At 37.5% G+C, this 26,058-nt stretch overlaps 1 protein-coding gene across 6 annotated transcripts in view; it reads left to right on the top strand.

The window, feature by feature from the left end:
• Window positions 1-6,908: 6,908 nt before the first annotated feature.
• Window positions 6,909-26,058, top strand: part of golga2 (golgin A2) — a 34,911-nt gene continuing 15,761 nt past the window's right edge. Inside the window, exons 1-13 of one of the 6 annotated variants that reach the window (XM_081366571.1) lie at window positions 6,909-7,027; window positions 10,683-10,802; window positions 13,168-13,302; window positions 13,562-13,611; window positions 15,468-15,531; window positions 16,035-16,094; window positions 18,191-18,271; window positions 19,143-19,181; window positions 19,268-19,330; window positions 20,397-20,490; window positions 21,345-21,451; window positions 21,532-21,590; window positions 21,954-22,095. In XM_081366571.1, the coding sequence (XP_081222697.1) occupies window positions 6,980-7,027; window positions 10,683-10,802; window positions 13,168-13,302; window positions 13,562-13,611; window positions 15,468-15,531; window positions 16,035-16,094; window positions 18,191-18,271; window positions 19,143-19,181; window positions 19,268-19,330; window positions 20,397-20,490; window positions 21,345-21,451; window positions 21,532-21,590; window positions 21,954-22,095 (1,062 nt within the window). In that variant the 5' untranslated portion in view covers window positions 6,909-6,979. Of the gene's footprint in view, window positions 7,028-10,682; window positions 10,803-11,987; window positions 12,072-13,167; window positions 13,303-13,558; window positions 13,612-15,467; window positions 15,532-16,034; window positions 16,095-18,190; window positions 18,272-19,142; window positions 19,182-19,267; window positions 19,331-20,396; window positions 20,491-21,344; window positions 21,452-21,531; window positions 21,591-21,953; window positions 22,096-26,058 lie in introns of all 6 variants that reach the window. The other 5 variants (XM_081366570.1, XM_081366573.1, XM_081366572.1 and 2 more) reach the window with 5 other exon arrangements.

Here is a 26,058-nt window from a genome sequence, read left to right as displayed (position 1 = left end):
GGTGTTCTTGTAGTAGCTCCTCCGGAGTGGTGGTTGTCCTCGGCCCTAGCGGTGACAATGGTACTTCTGCCGGCGCTGGCGTGACTTTTCAACGTGATGACGTAGTTCCCTGTCCGTTTGTTGATCAGCTCATTCCGAACTATTGAAGGTAAAAAGTCTATAAATAATTTTTTTAAAAATTAAATGTTTTAAAAAACTTTTTAAAACGTTTTTTTAAACGCTCTTTACGGCGTGGCAACACAGCGGGAGGTGCAGGCTCGGAGAAAACTGCCAGGCGAGTCCTCAGAGTCACCATAGGCAGTAGCTCGCAGTGAGGGCAGCCGCCGTCGGCGAGCGAGAGCGCTGCATGATCTTCACCCAGGCAGGAGACGCAGATGACATGGCGGTCTCCCTCGCTGAGTGGGGCTCGGCACGAGCTCTTTTAGAGTGTGTGTCGCAGAGCGAGCACACACACACACACACACAAAGAACAGATTTTTGTAAAGGATATAGGCGCCGGATAGCGCAGCGGGAGCGGCAGTAGAAGGCGGCGTTGGCCAGCGGCTTCAGGAAGTGGCTTGTCCCGCTGAGAGGCTTCTTCAGACGGCGCGCGGCTTCTCTCGTGATCCAACGATGCGTGAGCTTCGCTGAAGAGATGAAAAATCAGAGAATCAGCCTCCCAAGCCTTCCTTTATAGGGCTAAGCCACGCCCGTTTCGGCGGGACGTGACGCAGAGGACGCAAAGCGCCCTCATTGGCCTGACGTCACCTCAGGCCTCGCTCGATAGGCTGATGCAGTTGCCGCAGAGCAGCCAATGGGCGCGCGAGCTGTCTCACCCATGGCCGCGTGCTGCTGCAACGCGTTTTGCAATAGTACAAAATTATAAGGATAATTTTTTGGCTTCAATATCTCATGGAAAAGAGGTTTTCCCCTAGCGTAAGATACCTTACGCAGTACGAGAGACCTCTCGTAAGAGAACTAAAGTGTGTGTGTAGTCCATAAAATCAGTCATCATGACATTACTAAACACATGCCCATGCAGAGTCAGCTGGTGTTGGTGTTGACATCGCAGACTAGCACCCACTTTTAGCCAATCAGCGATCAGCAGGCAGACGCGATTTAGTGTAATAACTTGTAGCTGTATATTCAAGTGATACACTTAAGTTGTGTCTACAGTAAAGAGTGAGATAGTGAGCAACTCTAAAAATGTGGATTACACATTTGGGAGATGACTCGATGGCTCTTAATAAATATAACTAACTCTGAGAGCACAGTTGAATGACTTGAATTGAAATTGAATATGGGGCGACTCCTGTCCATGGTCATGTGGCCCAACCAGACATCTGCAACTTTTACACCATCCAGACTGCACTCTGGGTAAAATGTTGCTTATCAACCTTGAATGACATGGCAATTAAAATGATATCCAATTATTTTGGTAGTAAAATTTTGGGCGGGGTTTTCTTGGAGTGGGCGGGTTTTGGTGAGCTGCTTTTTGGCTGGAAATCACCGTCCCAATCTGGCAACACTGCCAATGATAAGAGATAAGACATTTGTAGCCTATGTCTCTCTTGTGTATCTAATTGGAATCTAATCTAAAATTATTGACGCCCACGTTGTGTATCGCAATTGTTCAGATCTGATTTGTGTGTCCATGCCACTCTTTAGTTTTCCGGAATATCTGCATTGGTTTCTATGGAAATGAAGTTGCGTGGGTAGGTATACGCCAAAAAACAACAACAACAACCGCATGGAGGGGTTTACAATACAGATTTTCTTATTTTAAACAGGACGATGTGCAGGCGGATTGCAGGACTATTGTGTTTTCTGAGGCAGCGGCAGAAATGTAGGAGGCTGTGTGCCGTAGCTTCCTGTCTCCGCCGGTTTTAAAACATGTCTCCGTTATATTGTTGTTTTCTGCTGGGACTTTGCAACAACACAACCTTACTTCTGCAGTGACTTTCAGCATGTTTCCAATAAGAACGTCTGACGTTTACGTTTTACATGGGGTGAGAAAGTCACATAAACCACTATCAATCTGATCAGAGCAGTCAGACTGAAACTGATTTCCAGAAATGCGATTTGAACACAAAAAACGTATTTGGACTGACAGTCTGAACGTAGCCTTAAGCCAGGATAAAAACTTCATAACTGTGAGCCATGTCACAAGATCTCAGTTGTCATTAATGTCAGACTGTATGGCAGTCAAGACATGTTAAAAACAGACGCGAGAACCGGAGTTTTACATCATCAATCAATAACAGGTTCGGTGATGTGAGCTGCATTACACGAGGGATTGAAATGTTGGCGTTATCCCTCCAAAAACGTTAATTTTGGTCATGGTTTGTCTTGAAAAATGAAGACAATTTGACGGTCGTCGTAGAATTCACACCTTCTGACACTGCCAGAACTAGGTGGTAAAGGTAAAAAGGTAGGAGGTAAAATGTGACCGCAACGGTCATTAAGCGGTTGTCGGTGAACATGTTAAACTAACGATCAAATACTTCAGATTTTAGCCTATATCGACAGAGCGTAGGCTCACTATAGACCTTATACGCCAGAGAAACGAGTGTGCCGCCATCTTTAGAATATTGTCTTTTAACTTCCGTTTTACAGTCGCTCTGTATATTTCTATGGCACTGCTGTCCAGGAGTAATTAGCTTTTGAAGTGGATTTACTTAAAGGGTAACTAAACCCTAAAACAACTTTTTTTTAGTTAATGATCTGTTAGACTGGGGCTTTATTAATGCTGTTCATTGATTCAAGTAATTTTTTTGACATTTGGGTTTAAAGTGTTTTAATTCTACAATATATGTTGTAAAAACGTCTGAGTGCTGCCCTCTTTAGGTTGAACGGTGGCTACTGCAGTTGAATTTTCCTACTGGAAGTTGTGGTACCCTCTGACATCAGAAGGTACCAGCTAACCAGGCCCTTGCCTACAGAGAGGCTCTTCTCAGATGCACGCCCCCCCTCCGCTGGGCTCTGCCCACTTTTCCAGCATTTTTCAAATATTGCCAGTGGGTGGAGTCAGGCTCTGACCAGGGGTTTAGTTACCCTTTAATGTAAAGTTAACGAAAGTTATCATGAGGACTGTAATGTTTAAAGCAGATGACTTGACAAATGTCAGTCGACCGGGAAGATTTTAAAACGAGCCGATAAACACGCAAAATCGTTGTGAAAATACGGACCGGAAGTCAAAAGACAACGAGCGCAGCGCTGAAAAGGGGCGGGGCTACATAAGGTCTATTGGCCGGCATCACACGCATCACAAACATGACCAGCGTCAGACAATAGCAAGCCTCCGCCATAAGACATCTAGCCTTTATTAAATGATATCTATGATTTTAACGATGTCTTTATTCATTTTTCTGGGATGGCAGATATTGATTACCTAGCAGCCTATGAAGGAAGCCAGCTCTCAGATTTCATCAAAAATATCTTAATTTGTGTTTCGAAGATGGACGAAAGTCTTACGGGGCTGGAACAACATGAGGGTGAGTAATTACTGACAGAATTTTGATTTTTGGATGAACTAAGTACAGTATGTATTAAAGCTGCAAGCAGCGATGAAAAGGGCCCTCGCACCCTTGCCACCGCCACCCGGAGGCTTTAGGAAAACAGAGCACGGTGGGCAGTATGTAAATGTAGGAGGACTATGTCAAAGTAATTTGTATTTGCCACACTTTCTGCTACCAGCAGGTGGAGCTATTACTATAACTGAATATTGTCATGTAGATTTGTTCAGGACAGGACTCTTATCAAACATGTGAATTCAAACATGGGAATTCTGAAGTTACAACAAATTCTTGTTTTGTGGCGTCGAGGAAGTTCAAAATGGCCGACTTCCTGTTGTGTTTAGGGCTACACTCCAAGAGACTTTTTTTTAGGTATTGGGTCATTACATGTATGTACCGACTTTCATACCTGTACTTGAAATGTACAGCCGGGGCAATAGTGTAGGTGGCGCTATCGAGAACGTAGAACGAACAGAGTTTTGATTGCTCTGCTCTCTGACTGCGCTGTCACGTTCGTTCTACGTCATACGCCAGCATCCATCTCCATGAACGCGCGCCGACCGCCACCGGAAGCCAGTTATTTTTGTTTATAAAGTTTTAAATATGTATATTTTTACGCCTAAACCGCACGGATTACCCTCAGAAGGCCTTCGTTTATCCCCCTGGTGCCGGATGGATTATTTTTGTGAAGGATGCATGTACATTTTCGGACCTGAATCAGCTGGACCCCATTGCCTCACATTATAACCACTGAAAGATCTAAGACATTTTCTAAAATAACTGAAAATGTTTTCGTCTGAAAAAAGATTGACATATGCATCTCGAACGGCTTGAGGGTGAGTAAATCATGGCTTAAATATCATTTTTGGGTGAACTATCCCTTTAAGTTTGATCCACTGTAGTCACTTGGACTATTTTAACAATGTCTTTACTAACTTGTCTTGGCCGGTAGAATGAAATTACATAGCAACCTATGAAGGAGTGAGACAGCTCTCAGATCTCATTGAAAATATTTTAATTAGGTGAACTAACCCTTTAAATGTTCCTGCATGTCATGTCTTTTAAGGAGCTTTCAATGTTGATTTGTTTCAGTGTTTTTTTTTTTTTTTTTCAATAAATTGATATTACATTGGATGATTTATCAATGCCATATTAAGGGCTTTTCAATGTTTTCTGTTACATTCCTAAATTTAATGCAAGTTAATCTGAAATGTCAAGTGACAATTTTACTATAGCAAATGGAATTGATGTATACATTTATTGATGGATGTTTTTTTTTTGTTGTTGTACAAAATTACATTGTTGACAGTTTTATTATTGAATGTATTTATTTATTTATTTATTTATTAAGTCATGCACTAAAACGGTTTCAGTATTGACTTTTGTAAATCAAATGAATTCTGCATCACATGTTTTAACAAGTGGAAATTCTGGTTTCTGTGAGTTTGTTGGAAGATTGCACTAAATAAACAGTTAAATGTTTGATTCCAGAGTGTAAAAGGCTTATTTTTTTCAGACAAAAATGTGGTGATATTTAATGTTTGTAACTTTGTTTTGTATTTATTTTGATATTTAATATATAAAAGTTTTTTTAAGTTAATCCAAATAATAATTTTTAATTTGATGCTAATTAAACAAATCTCTTTGGTTGAAAGAGTATTTTTACTTTAAGTTGACTATGGAAATGTGATTTGAGTAAATTAATTTTTTTAAGTTGAGATAAAGTAAACCGATTACTTGTAACAAGTTGAAGTAATTTTTTTACTTTGATCCAACGACTCATTTTTTTCAGTGTACTTATTTGAAATGTATGCTGTGGGGTTTCTTCTGTCTTCTTCTGTCTCTTACAGGAGGTCCACAAGGGCAGGCCCGACCCTCTTGCAGTCTTGAGGAGAGCTAATTCCAACTTCTGTGAATGTTATTATCGACACGTTTTTAACATTTGATGGTTTTATTGGAACAATAAAATTGTTGTCTTTTTACAAACTACATTTGTTGTCCATAATCAGTATTGTGACCTCTAGATGGCTTCTCCTGCCTTAAATAAGGAGGTGGCATAGTCAGCTTATATTTCCTACATTACACTTACATTTCTTTTTATTTTGTAAATATTTACTGAATATGCAAGTCAAGTCAACTTTATTTCTAAAGCGCTTTACACAATACAGATTATTTCAAAGCAGCTTCACAATAGAAACAAATTCAGATTCTGCTGTAAAGCAGCTCTAACAAGCCAATAGTTATTCAGCTCAAGTCAGTTCAGTTCATGCTGTGGCTTGGTGATGCTCATAAGTAAGGTAAATAAAACACCTCTAATGATGGCGAAAATTATTTGTTAATAAAGCATAAACATTCACGAACCACTGTTAATTTAACATAAAAGCAAGAATTGGATACTTCGTGCATGGTTTGGCGTGACAGAAATAGCGCAAATTGCGCTCCCGTAATAATTCCTAAAAAGTTGACATCTCATTTCATCGCGATCTCACAAAGCTCCGTTATTATCAATGAAGCTGACTGCACAATAAATCTTTCATAATGTCAACACTTCGTTTGTTCTAATCAGAGGATTTGCCAGCATGCAGAATTCAGCACTGAACAAAAACTCAGTTTTGAGCGGTGAGTGGATTCTATCTTAAATGCTTCTCATTGGCCATTGCGCGTTCAAGAAATCAACACACATGTCTGTGATTGGCTACATTGCTCAACGCTGTAAAAATGTTATAAATCGAAACTCGTTCTTGCCTGTAAATCGTTTTTATTTAGTTTTAGTTAATCTTGTTGCTTTTGTGCAACATACGAATAACAAATTATTTGTTTTTAGATGTTTTATTTTTTGTGCAATTTTTTTAGGGCTGAACCAGAGAATGTCTGAACGCAGACCGGCCACTGGTCATGTGACTATCACGGAAAAACTGAGCCACGCAGCATTTGATCACTGGATTTACATAAATCATTTCACTTTATTCACTTTATCATATCTAATCATCTCCTGTCGAACACATTCATTATTATTATTTGAATTATCACTCAGTTAGTCATTTGACTATGTAGTAGGTCTATTATACTATTTCTGGAAATACATAAAAAATATATAATTTTGAATAATTAAAAACTACCCCCCCCCCCCCCCCCCAAAAAAAAAAACAAAACAAAAACAAACTATACCTAATATATTTACTTGAAGTAAGCCCTTAGATTTTAAGTTAACAAGTTAGGTCAAGAATGGAATATGTTTTCTTTATCTTTGTAATTGTTTATCAATATGGTTGGCCTACAATATTATTCTATTCAAATCAATGTGATAAACCTTAAATTTGTAACATAGCATTTTTGTCATGTAACTTGGCATCAGCAACTGACTAAAATGCGAAAGTAATAATCTGTCCACAGGATTCCTCCTCTCTCACGCATGCGCACACACACACGCGCACGGATCATCTGATGACGTGGTGCCGTTGGCGTTCGCTGAGCTGCGCGAGAGGATGGCGGACCAGAACAGGCAAATTAAACTCGCTGCAGCCAAGAAAAAGGTACATTTATGTGATTTAACGTAGTCTTTCACTCTCTTTGTAAACAAAAGACAACTGTCGATTGTAATTGAATCGATTCCGAGCGTGTGTGTTCCATCTGTCATGTTGACATTCCACGTCTACCGGCCTCTCCCCGGGCCCGCGTCCGGGAATCAAGCACTCTCGGGCGGGCGCGGCTGTCAGGAAAGCTCGGGGATTCAGCTGAGATAAAGCCTGAATATTAACTCAGTAGAGTTTGTCTCTCTACACGCGTTTAGAACGATTTTAACAAGTCAGAAATGTTCTAAAAGTGCCTGTATGTGAATGTCAGTGTAACTTGGCAAGCTAATGTTGTTAGCCTCTGTGTTTTGTTGTTGTTTATAATTCTGAAACTAACGCCAACATCAACAATGTGAATTAGTGGACAATAATTGAATGTTTTTTTGTGTGAAGTCCATGACTTTAGGCTCGTTTAACCACCTTATTAGTGTTAGCTTACTTGCTAACTGCTAGTTAAAATGACAGGTCCAATTGAAACAGCTGGTTGATAATCTTTGTAAACATTAAAAGTGCTTAACTAATAGGTTTAATCCCCTTATAGTGCACTTTTTGGTTGCTGTTTGAGGTTTAATTGATTAAATGACAGATCAAATCTATGATTTTTAGTGTTTTTGTGCAATGATGCATGTTGAGTGCACTTGATGATGCCCAAAAGTGCTGTCTAGATAGGCAGCTCATGTGTACACTAGGTCAGACCAGCTTTTTTTCTATAGCACTTTCTACAGTACATATCCTTTCAAAGCAGCTTCACAGTAATAAATAAAAGAGAACCAATAATGCAAACTTCATCGTATATGAGACAAGTTCCAATTCTCTCTAAACTGACATTATTCAGCTCAAATGTTGTTCTCATCTAATAGTGTCAGTGCAGTCAAATTGATAGTATTACTGAATATTAAGTGTCATATACACCTCAACTAAGCAGGCCAGAGGAACAGCTGCTGTCTGGCCTGGAACATCAACAACATGTCTTGAAAAAATCAACTTTGGAATTTAAGTTGTGGCTGTCATATGAGAGCTTCATAATTTAGCCCCATGTGTCCCATGACAGCTGAATCACAAATCTGACCTACTAGACGAGAGACTGTGTTCGTTCTCAATCTCCATATCGCTGGATCGGATGGGAGCGTCTTCATGAACAGAATGTGCAGTTTGTTTTTTGTCGTATCTGACCGTATCTGTCGCGTCACTGGTGCTGTGGAACTTGATTTAGTTATCTTGATTTAGTCTTGATGAATGAGTTAAGCCAGTGTGCTTAAACTGTGGCAGAACTAGGACAGATTATTGACTGGAGTAGTTTCTGCCAATCAGTGGCACTGGTGCATTGAGGCTTGGTTTAGTTCAACGGCAGCCAAAGAGTATCAGTCATAATCACGATCAACACAATTCCTTGTGTAGAAATACTTTTCACAACAGAATTGCTAGTAAATTTCACTATTAATTACAAAGAAATGGCATGTAACACGTCAAATTAAAGTAGAAAGACTAGAAAAGTATTTTCACTCCCCAATTATTTAATCATTTTTATAGTGTAATGTCTGATTGTCATTGCATTATATAAAACAATATCAAACAAATGCAGCATCATCTTTTCACTTATCTTCTCGTTTTTGCTCACTAACTTTAATTAGCAGTGTTTTAGTGCTTGTGCTAATGGAGCAAACAGTTGATCAGTTTTATTAGTGTTTTATTAATATTTTGAATTCGCTTTTATTTTTATATTTTAAATACGTTTTTTTGTAATTTCATTGTGTGCTTTTTTCATTTTTTTCTTTAAATATTGCAATTTAGGTTTCATTTATTTTTTATTTTAGTTCATATTTATTCCCACTCCAGTTAATAATTTTAGTGCTTCAACTTTCAGCTAATATTTATATTTTACTTTATTTCAGTTTTATCTGAATCATTTTAGTTTTAATTAACGATAATAACCCTCCACTTTTAGGAAGCTTTACAGTCTTTTGTTGTGAAAAGTGAATTATTCCTGTCCTATATCTGCACACATTTATGACTGAAACTGTAGCTACTTTTTCAAGTCGATTAAGTTTTAAATATGGATATTTTTCTTACACAAACGCATCGCTTCACTTCAAAAGGCCTTTATTAACCCCCCCACAGCCATTTCGACTTCTAAAATCAAATACCCATTGACTCGCATTATAAAGCTTGGAAGAGCCAGGACATTTTTTAATATAACTCTGTCTGAAAGAAGAATGTCATATACACCTAGGATGGCTTCAGGGTGTTTTTGCATATGATTAATTATATTTCCTCTTCACTATTTTGAGGGACTGTTTTAGCTTAGTCCTACTGTTTTTACTGAACAGCCGGTAATTACAAGGTTAGACACCTTTATTTATATAGAGCTTTATACAGGACAGATTGTGTTCGAAGCAGCTTTACAGTAATAAAACATGAAAATAAGAGTTCAATTCAGTGACAATAGTAAACAGTCATTATTCAGAGATTAAAGGAGAAGTTCACTTTTAAAAAAAACTTTTGCTGATAATTTACTCACCCCCATGTCATCCAAGATGTCCATGTCTTTCTTTCTTCAGTCGAAAAGAAATTAAGGTTTTTGATGAAAACATTCCAGGATTTCCCCCCATATTATGGAGTCCAATGGGACCCAAACGGTTCAAGGTCCAAACGACAGTTTCAGTGCAGCTTCAAAGGGCTTTAAACGATACCAGACGATGAATAAGGGTCTTATCTAGCGAAACGATCGGCCATTTAAAAAATAAATTAAAAAGTTTAAGTTTTATAAGCACAAATGTTTGCCTTGCTCTGTTCTGTGATGCGCGTTCGTGACGTCACGTAATACGCAATTACGTTGAAAAGGTCACGCTTGAAAAATTTCTGTCCTGAAGAAAATGTTCTTTTTGGCTTTTTAATATTAAAACACCCAGGATACGCACACGAAATGGGCATTTTAAACGATAAACTGACACAAATACATTTGAAAATGTGTATATGGTCCTCCTCCCGCACATTTGTAAACACGTCAAGCGTGACCTTTTCAACGTAATTGCGTATTACGTGACGTCACGAACGCGCATCACAGAACAGAGCAAGGCGAACATTTGTGCTTATAAAACTTAAACTTTTTAATTTATTTTTTAAATGGCCGATCGTTTCGCTAGATAAGACCCTTATTCATCGTCTGGTATCGTTTAAAGCCCTTTGAAGCTGCACTGAAACTGTCATTTGGACCTTGAACCATTTGGGTCCCATTGGACTCCATAATATGGGGGGAAATCCTGGAATGTTTTTATCAAAAACCTTAATTTCTTTTCGACTGAAGATAGAAAGACATGGACATCTTGGATGACATGGGGGTGAGTAAATTATCAGCAAAAGTTTTTTTAAAAGTGAACTTCTCCTTTAATTACAGAGAGTCTGATCTAGGGTTATTACTGTTAACTACAATATATATATATATATATATATATATATATATATATATATATATATATATATATATATATATATATATATTTATATTTATATTTATATTTATATACAGCTAAGATGGCTTCAGGGTGAGTAAATCATGGGCTAATCTTCATTTTTGGGTGAACTATCCCTTTAACGCTCCTGCTCTTTGGTTCTGCAGCTGAAGGAGTTTCAACAGAAGACGATCCCGTCCACAGGAAGTGCTGGACCAAAGAAGAAGAGGAAAGTGAAAGGAGGCGATCAGACGGATGGACCTGCTGGCAGACGCTCTCCAGACAATGTGAGTCAGTAATCGATCACGCCGCGTGAAACCAGTGCGGAGGGGATTGAGGGTCGACTGTGTCTGCTTTGCTGGGATTTGGTTGTTTTTTGACGGATCAGTTAGTGGCACTTTCCCACAGCAGGAGTTAATCCTCGTTTCAGGATCTAATCAGTTTTTGTCTTTTTTGAATATGATGATTTATATTTCCTCTTTTCCACCATTTTGAGGGACTGTTTTAGCTTAGTCCTACTGTTTTTACAGAACAGCCAGTAATTACAAGGCTAGTCACCTTTATTTATATAGAGCTTTATACAGGACAGATTGTGTTCGAAGCAGTTTTACAGCGATAAAACATGAAAGTAAGAGTTCAATTCAATGACAATAGTAAACAGTCATTATTCAGAGATTAATTACAGAGAGTCTGATCTAGGGTTATTACTGTTAACTACAGCTATTAACACTTTGTTAATTAAAATAAATCTGATTTTAAAAAAAAAAAAAAAATATATATATATATATATATATATAGTATCTATCTATCTATCTATCTATATATATATATATATATATATATATATATATATATATATATATATATATATATAGTCTTTATATATAAATATATACAGCTTTAAAAAAAAGTTATTATTATTAATATTTTGAAAAGCATTAAAATGACTATCTAACTGAAAATAAATAACTAAAACTGAGCTAAAACTAACATAATTACTTCATTTAAAAGCAGTGCAGTGAAATATAAATAAATAAATAAAAATATTGAACGGCATGTAAAAAAATTGTATTCAAATAATTCAAATCAGTACAACAAATTGTATATATTTTTATATCTTTATATTTTGCTGTACTTCGGTTCATTTAATTAAATATATTAAATATAATAATTATATGAAAGTTAAATATAACATTTTTCATTATAGAGAATTTAAATGATTATTTTAATATATTCAATTAGCAACATATTATAATTAATATATAAAAAAACAAAAATAATAAGATTGTTCACAATATTCAGAAAGACTCTAACCGAAAGGTCTGTTTTGCATATAATGGCTGGTTAATCTGGCTCAGGCTCTACTAACCCTTCATCTAGTGTTTCCTGCTTCCTTTATCACTTTCTTACTACTACTACTTCCTCCTCTCTCACTCCTTCTCCTTTATCGTCTGCCTCTCCTTCCCCTGTAGATTGAGAATATTCTCAAAGTTATGGTGTCTGATCTTAGTCTGACTAATGGAGTGTCTCAGCCTCCATGTGTCAACAACAGTCAGGTGAGCTACACTCACTCACACACACACTCAGACAGACACTCAAGACACTCACTCACTCACTCACTCACTCACTCACACACACACACTCAGACAGACACTCAAGACACTCACTCACTCACTCACTCACTCACTCACACACACACACTCAGACAGTCACTCACTCACTCACTCACTCACTCACTCACTCACTCACTCACTCACTCACTCACTCACTCACTCACTCACTCACTCACTCACTCACTCGCACACACACACACACACACACACACACACACACTCAGATAGACACTCAAGACACTCAAGACACTCACTCACTCACTCACTCACTCACTCACACACACACACACACACACACACACACACACACACTCAGATAGACACTCAAGACACTCACTCACTCACTCACTCACTCACTCACTCACTCACTCACTCACTCACTCACTCACTCACTCACTCACACACACACACACACACACACACTCACGCCATCCTTCCTCTCCTCCCGTTGTCTTTCCTCCTTCCTCTTTGAGTTCGGTCATCTGTGTTCCCTCGCATGCTGTGAGATCATCACTGGAAACGTTGATTTTTGCATCATCTGCTGCGGTTTTTATAGTCAACATGAAATCAGAGTCTTTCTTGATTCATGTTCTTGAACGATTCATCAGTGCACGCTATTATAAAGAAATAAATGTTTTATATGTTTTACTCCGCGATCATCACATGCTGTTTTTATGTTTATTACTTTAATGCAACTTTGACATGCAAAATCCATGTTTCATGCTCTGTCATAATCAGCAGCATTAGTGCCTGCAGGGATTGAATGTTTGTGAATATAATTGAATTGAGTAATGCCTGGAAACATTCACTTTTAATAAAGTATGTGTGAGTGAGTGAGTGAGTGAGTGACTCTGTGTGTGTGTGTGTGTGTGTGTGTGTGTGTGTGTGTGTGTGTGTGTGTGTGTGTGTGTGAGAGAGACTGTGTGTGTGAGAGACTGTGTGTATGACTCTGTTTGTGAGTGTGTATGTGTGTGTGCGAATGTGAGCGTGTGTGTGCACCAGCTGAGTTTAATGTGTCTTTGTCGCTGTGTTGCGTCAGGATCGTGTGGATGTGGTGAACCGGGTCTCACAGGAGCTGGAAGAGGCCAGTGCTGATCCTGACCGAGACTCGCCCGTCTCTAACCCCGCTTCGGCTATTAACACTGAGTGTGTCGCTGATAACGCTGCCCTGCAGGTGTGTGTGTGTGTGTGTCTTAATGTCAGTCACCTGAGCTGCGTTTCAAAACCATCACTGGGTGTTTGATGCCGTCGATGTTGTCAGATCACCATTGTCCGTTTGTCTTTTAACTGTTCAGATGTTGTTTGCTCATGTTTTTAATCTGATCTATGCATGTCATTTAATTTAATGTATTTCTTTGTCAGGTGTTTTCTTGTGTTGTCACATCCTGTTTTGCCTCTCAAGTTTGTTTTTCATTCGTATGTTTTTCCAGCAGAATTACACAGCTGATGCAAATGGCGACGAACATCCTCTGGAAGAGAAAAGGTGAATTTGATCATTATTTCTGAACAATATGGGCATTATACCATGAAAACGCAGCACGACACAATCACAGCCAATCAGAAAGTTTGATATTTTATAGAGCGCAACTGTGACCGCTCAGTTTCTGGAGATATTTTCACATTCATTTTCTAAAGATGCATTTAAAAAAAATCTTTAGTAAATAGTTTTAAGCCTTGAATCAAATCAACCAGCTCTGAGACGAATCACAACACGGAGAACAAGCTTTGATTCACACGTGTTATTTTAGTTTTTAATAACTATTTGAATTAGTTTTTAATTTTAGTATTTGTTTTTTTAAATATGCCGATAGTTTTGACTAATTTTACAATTTTTGTTATTTTAGTACATCAAGTTAAATTAAAATGATGAATGTTTTCTGGACAACTGGCTGAAATAGTGTTTTTTATATTTTATTTATTTAGTAGTAATAATAAGTAACAAAATTTTTTTTAATAGTTTTAGTTAACTTTAATAACCCTGGATTCAAAGTGTTGAAGGCAGTATTATTTTACTATCATTATATATTTTTTGTATATTTTTTATTTTAATTTTAAATAAAATGTTGTTGTTATATCTACATACATTTTTGTTGTATTACATAATGTTTAATTACATGTACTACATTGTTTACATACATTTTTGTTATTTCATGTTATTGTTTGTTGTAATTAATAGTTAATTTTGTTTTTGTTTTTTAAAGAAAAATGTCTGAATAGTTTTTATTCATTTTTATTTCAGTTTTACTTATTTATTATAACAAGTTAAACTAAATGAAAATAACAAAATTTAACTAGCTGAACTCAAATACGTTTCTTTATGTTTTTATTGTATCTACGTAGGTTTTTTTTAATGCTTTAGTTTCAGTTAACTATAATAACCCTGGTCAAAGGCAATGAACTATTCATATATATATATATTAGGGGTGGAACGGTACACAGAAGTCACGGTTCGGTTCATACCTCGGTTCAGAGATCACGGTTCGGTACGAGTTCGGTACGATGGAGGGAAAAGCAAAACAGAAATGCAGAAGGCTTGTGCATGTCTCAGGCTGTACCACCAAAGGAAAATAAATTACTTAAGCCTTGTATTTTTTAAATAAGTTTTATTAATAAAGTAAAGGCATAGAACCAGTTTATTTGTAGTGCACTGACAATAGTTTTATATAATTAGTTTATTAATTAAATTAAATTAAATTAATAAAAAGACAAAAAGACCTTGAAATATGTTTGGTAATTGTACCTGAATGAATTGAAAATTAATTTGCTACAATTAAGATTAATATATTTGTTTTCCTTAATTTTAATTAACAGTAACAGTAACTTAAACACTTTGCAGTTTGAATGATGTCCTGTATAAACAAAATGACGGAGTATGTTTTTATGTTTCCACTGTTCGATCGCGCCCGCGCCGCACACACACACACACACACACACACACACACACACACACACACACACACACACACAAATATAAGTAAACAGTTTGCGACTTTTCGATCACGCCCGTGCCTCTCCCCCCTCTCTCTCTCTCTCTCTCTCTATCTATCTATCTCTCTCTATCTATATATATATATATATATATATATATATATATATATATATATATATATATATATATAACAAACACACACTTACAGAAATAGAAGTAGACTCCAACCAAATACAAAACCTCAGATTTGCATGGAACATGTAGCTTGCTGCTTTATTCTGTCAGTTCATACACTGTTGATTCTGTATGTTTGTAATACATGTTTAGTTCATTGTAACTCTAAATTGTGTAATGTTGAACTCGTGTGTGTGTGTGTGTGTGTGTGTGTGTGTGTGTGTGTGTGTTTGCAGGCCGCTGTCGTCCACAGAGAGCCTGAGACAGCTTTCCCAGCAGCTCAATGGACTTCTGTCTGACGTGAGTCTGCTTGATTTAATGTCTGTGTTTGGGTGGATTATGATGCTATGATGTCATTGGGCGATGTTATTTTTCCTGCCCTGCTTGGTTACATCAGCAGAAAAGTCATTTCTGAAGTATTAATTTTTTTTTTTTTGATTAACATGCACAGATGAATCATTTGCAATGAGGCCAAGATAGTAAATTATGTATTTTTCATATTTTTAATTTATATTTTTATGCATAATATTTATATTTGATTTGATCTTAACTTTTAGGAACTAAACTCCAATGGTTCCTCCCAAATGAACCAACAATATTTTTTAATTTTCGTGCATTGAGCGAGTTAAAAAAATAAAGGAATAAATATATCATGTTGCATGATAGAAGCTGTTTAAATTCTTAAACCCAAATATCAACCATTTCAGGATGAATTAATCAAATGATTCAAGACGTCCGATTCATTTGTTTTGTTTTGTGTAAATGCTAATTGTTTTTTTATTTCCATCTTGGGTGAAATGCAGTCATCAACGTACATCAATGGAGACAGCGATCCACCGGCAGTCAACGAGAAGGAACTGGAGGTATTCGATATGTTTTACTATTAATTCACCTTTTTTTTAATTCACATTAATTCTGCTTTTTTATCTTCAACATAAACACCTTTTTTTATTTTATTATATGTGCTGAACTGTATTGCTGTACTGTAAGGTAGTTTAGTTTGGAGTAGAGGTTTATAATTAACACCCCATATGGTCACTAATCTCGCTCAAGCAGGATAATCTTATTGAAGTTCTTATGATGGAAATAGCTTGAAGTCTGTAGGGGTTTACAGTATTGGTTGATTTGATGGTCTATTTAAGTGCGTCAGTCACTTAATATAATTTTCACAGTTATATCCCAGATTGATTCCTTCATGGTTTATCAAGAACAATTTAAAGTCCCACTGTAGTCAATAATTTTATCCTTTAAGACTCTTCTTTGATCACCAAAATTACATATTTAAATGATTTTTCCTTGAAAAAACATTTCTTCATGCCTATAACAGCTTGAATGTAACTTGACACCCTTGCCTCATTTAGTATGCACGGGTCTATGAATATGCAAATGAGCCCGCCTCCACTCACTCAGCTCAGAGATCCACTGGTTGACGATCACACGTTGATCTGATTGGTTACAAGGTAGTTTGTGACGTCAGAAACACCAGCGATTTCAAAGCGTGTTTTTGAGACTGTCTTTGGTTCACTGCAGTTTTAAGGAGGAAATACTCAGCAATGCTGTCGACTTATGAATTTACACATGGTTTGTCTTAAAGCACATTAAAAACACCACATAGACACATAAACAACATTAAAAGCTGGATTTGCACCACAGGGGGACTTCAAACATTTTTGGTAAAAATAAAGAATTAAAAAGATCTGAAAGCGTTTTCTCTTCTCTCTGCTGTGCACTACTGACGTCTTTAATTGGTGTAATTAGTTGTGTATCTCTCAGAATGTGCGTTATTGCAGTGCTGGCATTTAATCCGGCGCTCACATGATCTCCTGCTACACACTGAGCAAACATCCTGTTCCAGCTTCGCAAACACGGGCTCGACAGAAAGAGGCTCTGCTTATTAGTTGCAGTCTCACTCAAAAGTTTGAAGAAAGTCTCTTCTGCTCACCCAGGCTGCATTTATTTGATCAAAAGTACAGTAAAATGTTAAATAATATTGCAGTCTAAAATATCTATTTTCTATGTGAATATACAGTAAAGTGTAATTTATGCCTGTGATCAAAGCTGTATTTTCAGCATCATTACTCCAGTCTTCAGTGTCACATGATCCTTCAGAAATCATTCTAATATGATGATTTGATGATCAAGAAATATTTCTCATTATTATCAATGTTAAAAATAGTTCATATTTTTCTGGATGAATAGAAAGTTCAAAAGAACAGCATTTGTTTGAAATAGAAATCTTTTGTGATATTATTAATGTCACTTTTGATCATTTTAATGCATCCTTGATGAATAAAGTGTTAATTTGAATAGAGAGAACACATTTCTTTCTACTTTAAGAGCTCACTTTTGAGTAAAATGTTAAATGTCGCCCTGCTAGAATACGAACGAAAGCCTGTTTATCCGCCTTCACCTAGTGTTCAGTTACACGTATAACAGATTCTTTGTGTTACACTGTATCACCTCCTGTTTGTTCTCTCTCTCTCTCTCTCTCTCTCTCTCTCTCTCTCTCTCTCTCTCCCTCTCCCTCTCCCTCTCCCTCTCCCTCTCCCTCTCCCTCTCCCTCTCCCTCTCTCCCTCTCCCTCTCCCTCTCCCTCTCCCTCTCCCTCTCCCTCTCCCTCTCCCTCTCCCTCTCTCTCTCTCTCTCTCTCTCTCTCTCTCTCTCTCTCTCTCTCTCTCTCTCTCCCTCTCCCTCTCCCTCTCCCTCTCCCTCTCCCTCTCTCTCTCCCTCTCCCTCTCCCTCTCCCTCTCCCTCTCCCTCTCCCTCTCCCTCTCCCTCTCCCTCTCCCTCTCCCTCTCCCTCTCCCTCTCCCTCTCCCTCTCCCTCTCCCTCTCCCTCTCCCTCTCCCTCTCTCCTCTCTCTCTCTCTCTCTCTCTCTCTCTCTCTCTCTCTCTCTCTCTCTCTCTCTCTCTCTCTCTCTCTCTCTCTCTCTCTCTCTCTCTCTCTCTCTGCCACGTCAGACTCGCAACCAAGAGCTGTCCGCTGCTCTGGACTCCAGCGCACTAACAAACACCCAGCTCACCTCCAAACTCGAAACACTGGTAAGTGTGTGTGCATGACGTCCTATGATCCCGGAGCAGACATTCACACGGGAGTACAATGAGACACACACAGCTTGCAACATTGTATTTTAATATGCAATTAAAAATGATATATTCAAGATTGCATTCTTTGTGATCTTCTCACATCTGATTAAATGCACGTATGATTAGTGTTTATTCAGACACAAGTGCATTTTCTAGTAAACATCTGTTTTTATGCTCATGTCAGAGGTCATGCTATATTGTGAATATACTCATAGCAGTCTTGAGTGCCTTATTGCTTTAATTAAATGGTTGCAATTAATACATAAATCTATATTTCTTAGTTTTTTTTTTTTTCATCATTTTTTTTTTTTTATTCTTTTAAGTGTTTGATTGGATTGTACATGTGAAGATTTTTACAAACAAGATAATCTTAGTTCATATTAATTAAAACACTTACTAAAACATTATTAAATTCAAAAGTTATATCTGTTAATATTTAATGGACCTGAGCTGACATGAACTAACAATTAATAGCTGTATTTTTATTAACTAATGTAAACAAAGATAGATTAATACTGTAAATATATTGCTCATTGTTAAAAAAAAAAAAAATATATATATATATATATATATATATATATATATATATATATATATATATATATTATATACTGTATATATTCCCCCTCCCTCATGGCCTTCAGAATGTTTTGATGCGCAGTTATCACATTTTAAGGGAATAAGATACATTTTTAATTCATATTGTCTTTAATGAAGCACTAACCTGTAGTAACTCTCAGGTTCCTGTTTAACATTTAGGAATGATGTTGTCGGTTTAATGATTTTCTTTTTTTAAACGTTGACCATGTTTGTTCTGTGTCTTCAGACGAAGCAGTCTCAGGAGCTTTCTGATCAACTGCAGAAGGTAAGCGTGGCTAGCGGTGTTATTGTATTGATCATTTATCATTTGTTAATGTGTGACTTCTAATGTGCTTCATCTCTTCTCCTCAGGAGCGGAAGGAGTTTGAGCAGAAGTTCAGTAAGGAGCAGGGAGCGATGCGTGAACAGCTACAGGTGAACAGATATTATACAGTACTATAGGCATGTCTGATTTTGAGTGATCGCATCCCACATATATTTATATGAAAAACATCACAAGTTAAAGGGGTGGTTGATTATGATTTCACTTTTCTAACTTTAGTTAGTGTGTAATGTTGCTGTTTGAGCATAAACAACATCTGCAAAGTTACAACGCTCAAGTTCAAAGCAAAGGGAGATATTTGCTTTTAAATAAATCGCTTTTTAAGGACTACAACAAACGTCTGGTAGAGACTACACCACATCACTAAACCTAAAATTTACATAAACCCGCCCCCGGGAACGCGATTTATAGATTATCAAGACAGAATATGCTAATCAATGACTAGAAGATAACTACACATAAGCTACATAAATTTTCAGTGCATGTGTGTGTGAGGTAAAAGGACACAAGCTCTTGAAGCTCCGCCCCCTGTGCCGGGAGCAGCAGCTCATTTGCATTTAAAGGAACAGACACAAAACGGTGCACTTTTGCTCTCCCTCAAAAAGTTCAAATTTAACATGCTATATAAAAATATCTGTGGGGTATTTTGAGCTAAAACTTCACACACACACACACACACACACACACACACACACACACACACACACACACACACTCTGGGGACATCAGAGACTTACTTTACATCTTGTGAAAAGGGCATTATACCAAGCATTTTAAACTTTTTTTTGTCGTCATTTAATCGGCCTCAAACCTGTATGTGAGTTTCTATCTTTTGTTGAACACAAAAGAAGATATTTTAAAGAATGTTGGTAACCAGACATTTGACGGTAGTCATTAATGTCCATAGTAGGAAAAAAAAGTCAATGGCTACTGTAAACTGTAAGTGATGACGATTTTCATTTTTGGGTGAACTATTCCTTTAATACAGTTGGCGATTAGCAGGTACTGGTTCTGCAGAATGACAGATATTGTCACTTTAAATGATCAAAGTTGACTGCCACCAAAATGTTTTCAATGCAGGAAAACCCCTGTTAATGTCAGTGCTGTTATACAAACGTGAAGTTTTGTGTGTGTTTAATGATGCTTGTCCTCATTCAGGTTCACATTCAGACCATCGGGATCCTGGTGTCGGAGAAATCAGAGCTACAGACGGCCCTGTCTTACACACAGCAGGCAGCACGACAGAAGTCAGGTGAGTGTGTGTGCGTGAATAACACACTGTCAGATTCATTCTCATAACTGCACACTCTCTTAAGTTTATTTTTAACCAATGTTTCAGCAACACCCCTAAACTTTTAAACAAGTGTGCTGTTAGATGCTTTTAGATACTGTTAAGTGTTTTTCACTAACTTGCACCTACAAAATGTGTGTGTTTGCTTCAATGCTTATTTAAAATGGTAAATGGTAAATGGACTGCATTTATATAGCACTTTCACAGACCTATGGCCACCAAAGCGCTGTACATATAGCCTCACATTCACCCATTCATACTGGGGTTAGGTGTCTTGCTCATGGACACCTCGACACTTGGTCAGGTGGAACCGGGGATTGAACCACCAACCTTTCGGTTTGTAGACAACCTACATGAACCACTGGGCCACTGCCGCCCGTATCTAAAAGACCATATCTAGGTCATAGTTCATGTGTAAAACATTAAAACATACTGACTTTGCTCACACTGGGTGAAACGCCTTGCCAAATTTTGCAAAATTGTGTGATATGATTACACTTGTGGTGTTCTAGGTCAAAAATGACTGGCCTTCAAATTGGCATATATTGGATTCAATCTTTTTGTCTACTTTATTTCTTTCTTTTATTTTAATAACTGATTGATCATGGGCCTCATTGACCTCAGCGTTTTTGAGGTGAATAAGCTTGAACACTGAGTTCAGTGATATTAGGCCTAAAAATTTACTTTTTTTTTCTTTATGCAATATGTAATGTATTACTGTATTTCTTTTGATGTATGACCTGCACATATTCTTGCGAGATCCACCTTTTTTTTTTTCTTTACACTTATCTGTGCACGTGTGTGTTTGTGTGCAGGCGAGGCAGAAGATCTGAGCTCGCGGCTACAGGCCAGTAAACACCGAGTGTCTGAGTTAGAGAGGACATTATCTTCAGTCTCGACACAACAGAAGCAGTTTGAGAAGGTAGCAGATCCTCCATTCATCTTCATTATCAGCTATGACTAAAAGACAAGGTTAGGTTTAAAAAACCCTTGTTTCCACAGCATAATAAAGAGCTTGAAAAGGAGAGAGACAGTCTACGATTGGAGGTCCTCAGGTTTAAGTAAGTTTTTACCCCTAATTTAGCAGCAGATGTTATATGAATGAATATGTTATTAGATTACATCCGGCTTTATTGGCATTGTGCAGAGTACAGTAGAAAGCCAATGAGAAATAGAAGCATCTAACCAGAAGTGCAAAGAGCAATAAGAATAAATATGTTTGTATAAATACAATTGAATTAAAGTGCATTTAAGATCCAGACCAGTCAGTGCAAATAATCAGAAAATGTTGTGTTTGTGAAGGAGGTATAAATGGTGGATTATTGCACATTGTTTAGTTTAAGTATAACAGGTGAAGTAATATATCATGTAAAACTGGTTCTGAAAATGAGATGTTATATGAATATATTGTGTGTGCCTGTCAGTAATTTGAGCGAGGAGTCCCGGCAGCAGAGCTCAGAACTTTCTGAGCAGCTCAAGCTGAGAGTAAATGAGAACAATGCCTTGAAACAGGAGGTGGATGAGCTTCGCAAGCGGCTGGAGATGGCCGACGACATGCTGCAGCAGGTGAGAAAACACTGTGCACGGGCCAGATTTACTGAACAGGGCATATGAGACTGCAATCCCAGTAAAAAGTTCTGCAGACTCTTAATATAAAATAAAAATGTCGATTCCGCTCATTCAAGTGCAAGAAGACACTAAAGAGAACTCAATTGGCTTTCTGTGTGCGCACATTGTATGTGTGTGCGCAAACAAAACGGCATGCAAGATCTCTTTCACAACGGTTATGTCTTAAGTGAACGTAAACGGTTGAGAAAGGAAACTTGTGTAATAGTATAATGGGTCAGTGCATTCGCTCCTAAAGTGACAGCAGCCTAATATACCAGCTGACATCTGTCATTAGTTTTAATAAAAGAACAGAACTCAGTGAAAAATCACTTGCTGATCTCGACTGAATAACTTTTGGTAAGGCTTTTCCTCCATTTTATGTATAAAGCGAAGACCATGCAATGTTATTTTACAGGGTTCCCGCGGGGTCTTAAAAAGTCTAAAATTCTGAACTTTAAATTTAAGGCCTTAAAGGGGCATTTCACCCATTTGAACATTGCTTTTTATTTAAAGTGGGTCATATATGTAGTCGAAATGTAAAAGAAATTTTGAATTTGGTGCCTTTGTGAACGAGAAAAGACAAAAAATAACTTCAGGACGCATTTGTATGAAAGACAACAACTCCCACAATGCACCACATTGCACAGCTCCGCAAGCCACTCCCACTAATCCAGAAAGCGCATATCTGCCTATAAGAGAAATCACTCTTCCGTCTACAAGTCTAGCTACCACCAGAGCTTGAAATTCATTTCACATTCACACAAAATGTCTAGTTAGTTGGCGAACTCATATAGTGCATTACTCCTCGTTTGTATTTCTTTCGAAAAGGTTAATTATTGCATGGTACCTGGATGTTCAGTCAGAACATATGCAGTGCGAAACTAGGATAGTTCTCAACACAAACGTCCGTGTCCTCGTCTGATTCAGAGATTTCGTCCAGGAGAAATTGTCATCGTTGAAATTCTTTGCCGCAGACGGACTCTATCTCTGTGTTCATAGCGGTTCGTAGTTGCATAGTGAGATCACCGGCGCCATCAGTCCGCCCTAACCCGAGCCAGTCCGGGCTCCTCGTCCGCGGCAGGCAGGTCTTCTGCCTCGGCTGCTCTTCGCTATAATGCGGCTTGTAAAGGTAGCCACAAACACCTGATTCAAGCATCAGACTTCCGAAATCCTCTTCCTCTAGTCTATATCATATTGAGCACTCTCCTCCGCTATGGTCATAACTTTACATCTGTCTCCACAGCGCCTGTTAGCTTAGCTTCAAACAAGATGGAGGATATTGCTTTCAGTTTCAGAGCGTAAAGTCCCACCCACTGATCTGTAATAGGTCTGTAGCGTGAGCGGGTCCCGCCCCCTGGGAAAGATGAGGAACTAGTGCTTGTAGTCTCAACAGAAATCCCCCCCTATTACACTTCCTCCTACAATGACGCAAAATGACGATTTTTGCGTCATTGTAGGAGGAAGTGTAAGAGGTAAATAACAGATTTCTCCCATCTCAGGGGAAAATGAGAGAGTGTTGCACGACCATTCAATAGTATGACTGGGTTTCTAACAATGCAAAGCTTAATGCAAATGGGTGAAGTGTCCCTTTAAAACGTCTTAAAAACGGACAGATTTTCATCTGCGGTCTTAAATTTCATTTAGTCAGGTCTTAAAAAGGGTTTACCCTCGTTTATTTCCAGAAATGCTGGCCGCAGAAAGTTATTACAAAGTAGCAAAAAAGTATCGAGTCGTAGCCTACCACCCTCTAGTGCAGGGGTCTCCAACACGTCGCTCGCGGCCTGATTGGAGGTCGCTCGCCAAGAGGCCGTTCACATATCGCGTCTTTTGCACGCTCAAGTTCGTTCAAATGTAGGCGCGCGGTAAACGTGCTCATAATTGAAGCGACGCGCTCGTTTTTTCCAGGCGCTGTCTGAAAGCTCAGTCAACAGGAAGGATGGGGGTGCACCCAAACACTACGGGTGTTTTTCTCTTCTCCGTAAATAAATCTTGTAGCAAGCGTTTTTCGGTGGTGGAAATCCATTAGCTACTACAACTTCTTTGTCATTGTGGAGACGCAGGGCATGGTTGCATAGCAACGACAGACTCCAGACGGGAAAATAGGACCGAATTTTACTATTAATAATAAAAGATAAGCTAAAGTGCATTGTAAATGTCAGTAATTTATCTTTTTTGACTCATTCTTTTTATAAAAAAATATTTAAAGTCTGAAATATGTGAGGTTTATCTTTTTCTAAAACCTTTTTTGTCAAACCTTTATTTTAACTTGTACATGTTAGTATATAACACGCAAGACACTTTAAAAATTTTCATTTTTAATGGTATTATTTTAATGTTTATGTAAACAAAAAGTGCATATTACTGCTAAATTTATTTGTTATTTGCTGGTTTTCGACATAAAACTTGGTGAATTGATTTCATTGTATAGTATTAATACTTTTTGAACATGATTCTGTGATAACCGTGATCATTTTTGTCACTATAATAATGGAATTAAATGTTCATGCCATTTCATCTCTAGTTATGATCAACTAAAATCAACTAATTATGTGTTTTTTACAGTATAATATGCAATTTTCTATAAAAAAATTATATCTGATTCTGTTCTTTTCTCTGACACGTGTTGTTGGGTGTGGAAGGTTACTAATGTGATTCATCTGTAAATTAAATTAATGCTTTTTCAATTACTGAATTCATTGAAATAGAATGAATTCTTTGATTTGAATATTTATTTGGTAATGCGTCGTGTAGGTCTTAAATTTCAATCTTTATGGTCTTAAAAAGTCTTAAAAAGGTTTTAAATTTGACTTGCTGAAACCTGCAAGAACCCTGATTTTAAATTTTTTCATAAATTTGATTTCAGTTTCTGTACCTACCTGAAACAATTTATTTAAACACTATTTATTGCTAGATAGATTGTTTATTTGTTCTTATTTTATTACTGACTGTTTACTTGTCTTTACTAGTGTTTTAAATTGGCTAGTTGTTTTTGCTGTGGACTTTTTGTTAAATCCATAGGCAAAAGGTTCTCAGGTTAAGGGTTACATGTTACATGTTAAGGGTTCTCAGGTTACATGTCAATGCCGTTCTAAAGTGGAAACGTTTTTCCTTCGCGTTTTTTAAAAGTTTCGTGTACTGACGACAACATGGTCAAAACTATTCCCATTCACGCAGGTCTGCGAAAACAACTAAAATCGCTGTATTCTGCTGTCAGGCCGTTAGTTGGGGATGTCACTTGGTAAAGAAGCCCTACTCGCCTATAGGCTGAACACGTAATATGCATGGACAAGATGTCACCGTTTTCACAAATTCGTGTTTTTGTAGTTTACACAGTGACGATAACTGTATCGTTATCAAAAACTTGCGTTTTGTAACCCGCTTTCAAAAGTTGGTGTTTTCTGGACCCTAAAATGCTGCTGTCGTGTAAATGAACAGCCATAACTAATAAAAAGTTTTCCAGTTTTAGTGGTCTATCGGCTGCTGATTTTTGTTCATGGTAATTAGCTGAAACAAAATGTTTTGCAAAAAGACAGAGTAAATATGTTTGACATCTGAAGGTTTGACTTAATTCTTTGTTTACCTCATTGGAATCGGAACTGGGAATCGATAAGAATTTGAATTGCTCTACCCAACTTTTCTTTGGGCAATTAATCATGGTGCAAATACCAGTAAAGTGACTACAGCAAACCTTAATACTCTCCTCCCATAAATGTCATGTCTGAAAGGAAAACTCATATAGATGCATATGCAAAAAGATCAGCCACAAAAATAACCATGCCTTTTCATCGCTAATTTTTCACTGCGTGTCCTTAGTAGATCTGGACAGTAACGTCAAAAGAGAGTTTGCATGCATCTAGCCCTTACTTTGCGCATGATGTAACCACATCTCATGGAGTAATTCCTGTCTGTTAACATAAATCC

The sequence above is a fragment of the Scardinius erythrophthalmus genome, assembly GCF_964197995.2.
Source record: "Scardinius erythrophthalmus genome assembly, chromosome: 5".
Lineage (NCBI taxonomy): Eukaryota > Metazoa > Chordata > Actinopteri > Cypriniformes > Leuciscidae > Scardinius > Scardinius erythrophthalmus.
The sequence above is the reverse complement of the archived record's forward strand: the minus strand, read 5'-3'. Positions and strand labels throughout refer to the sequence as shown.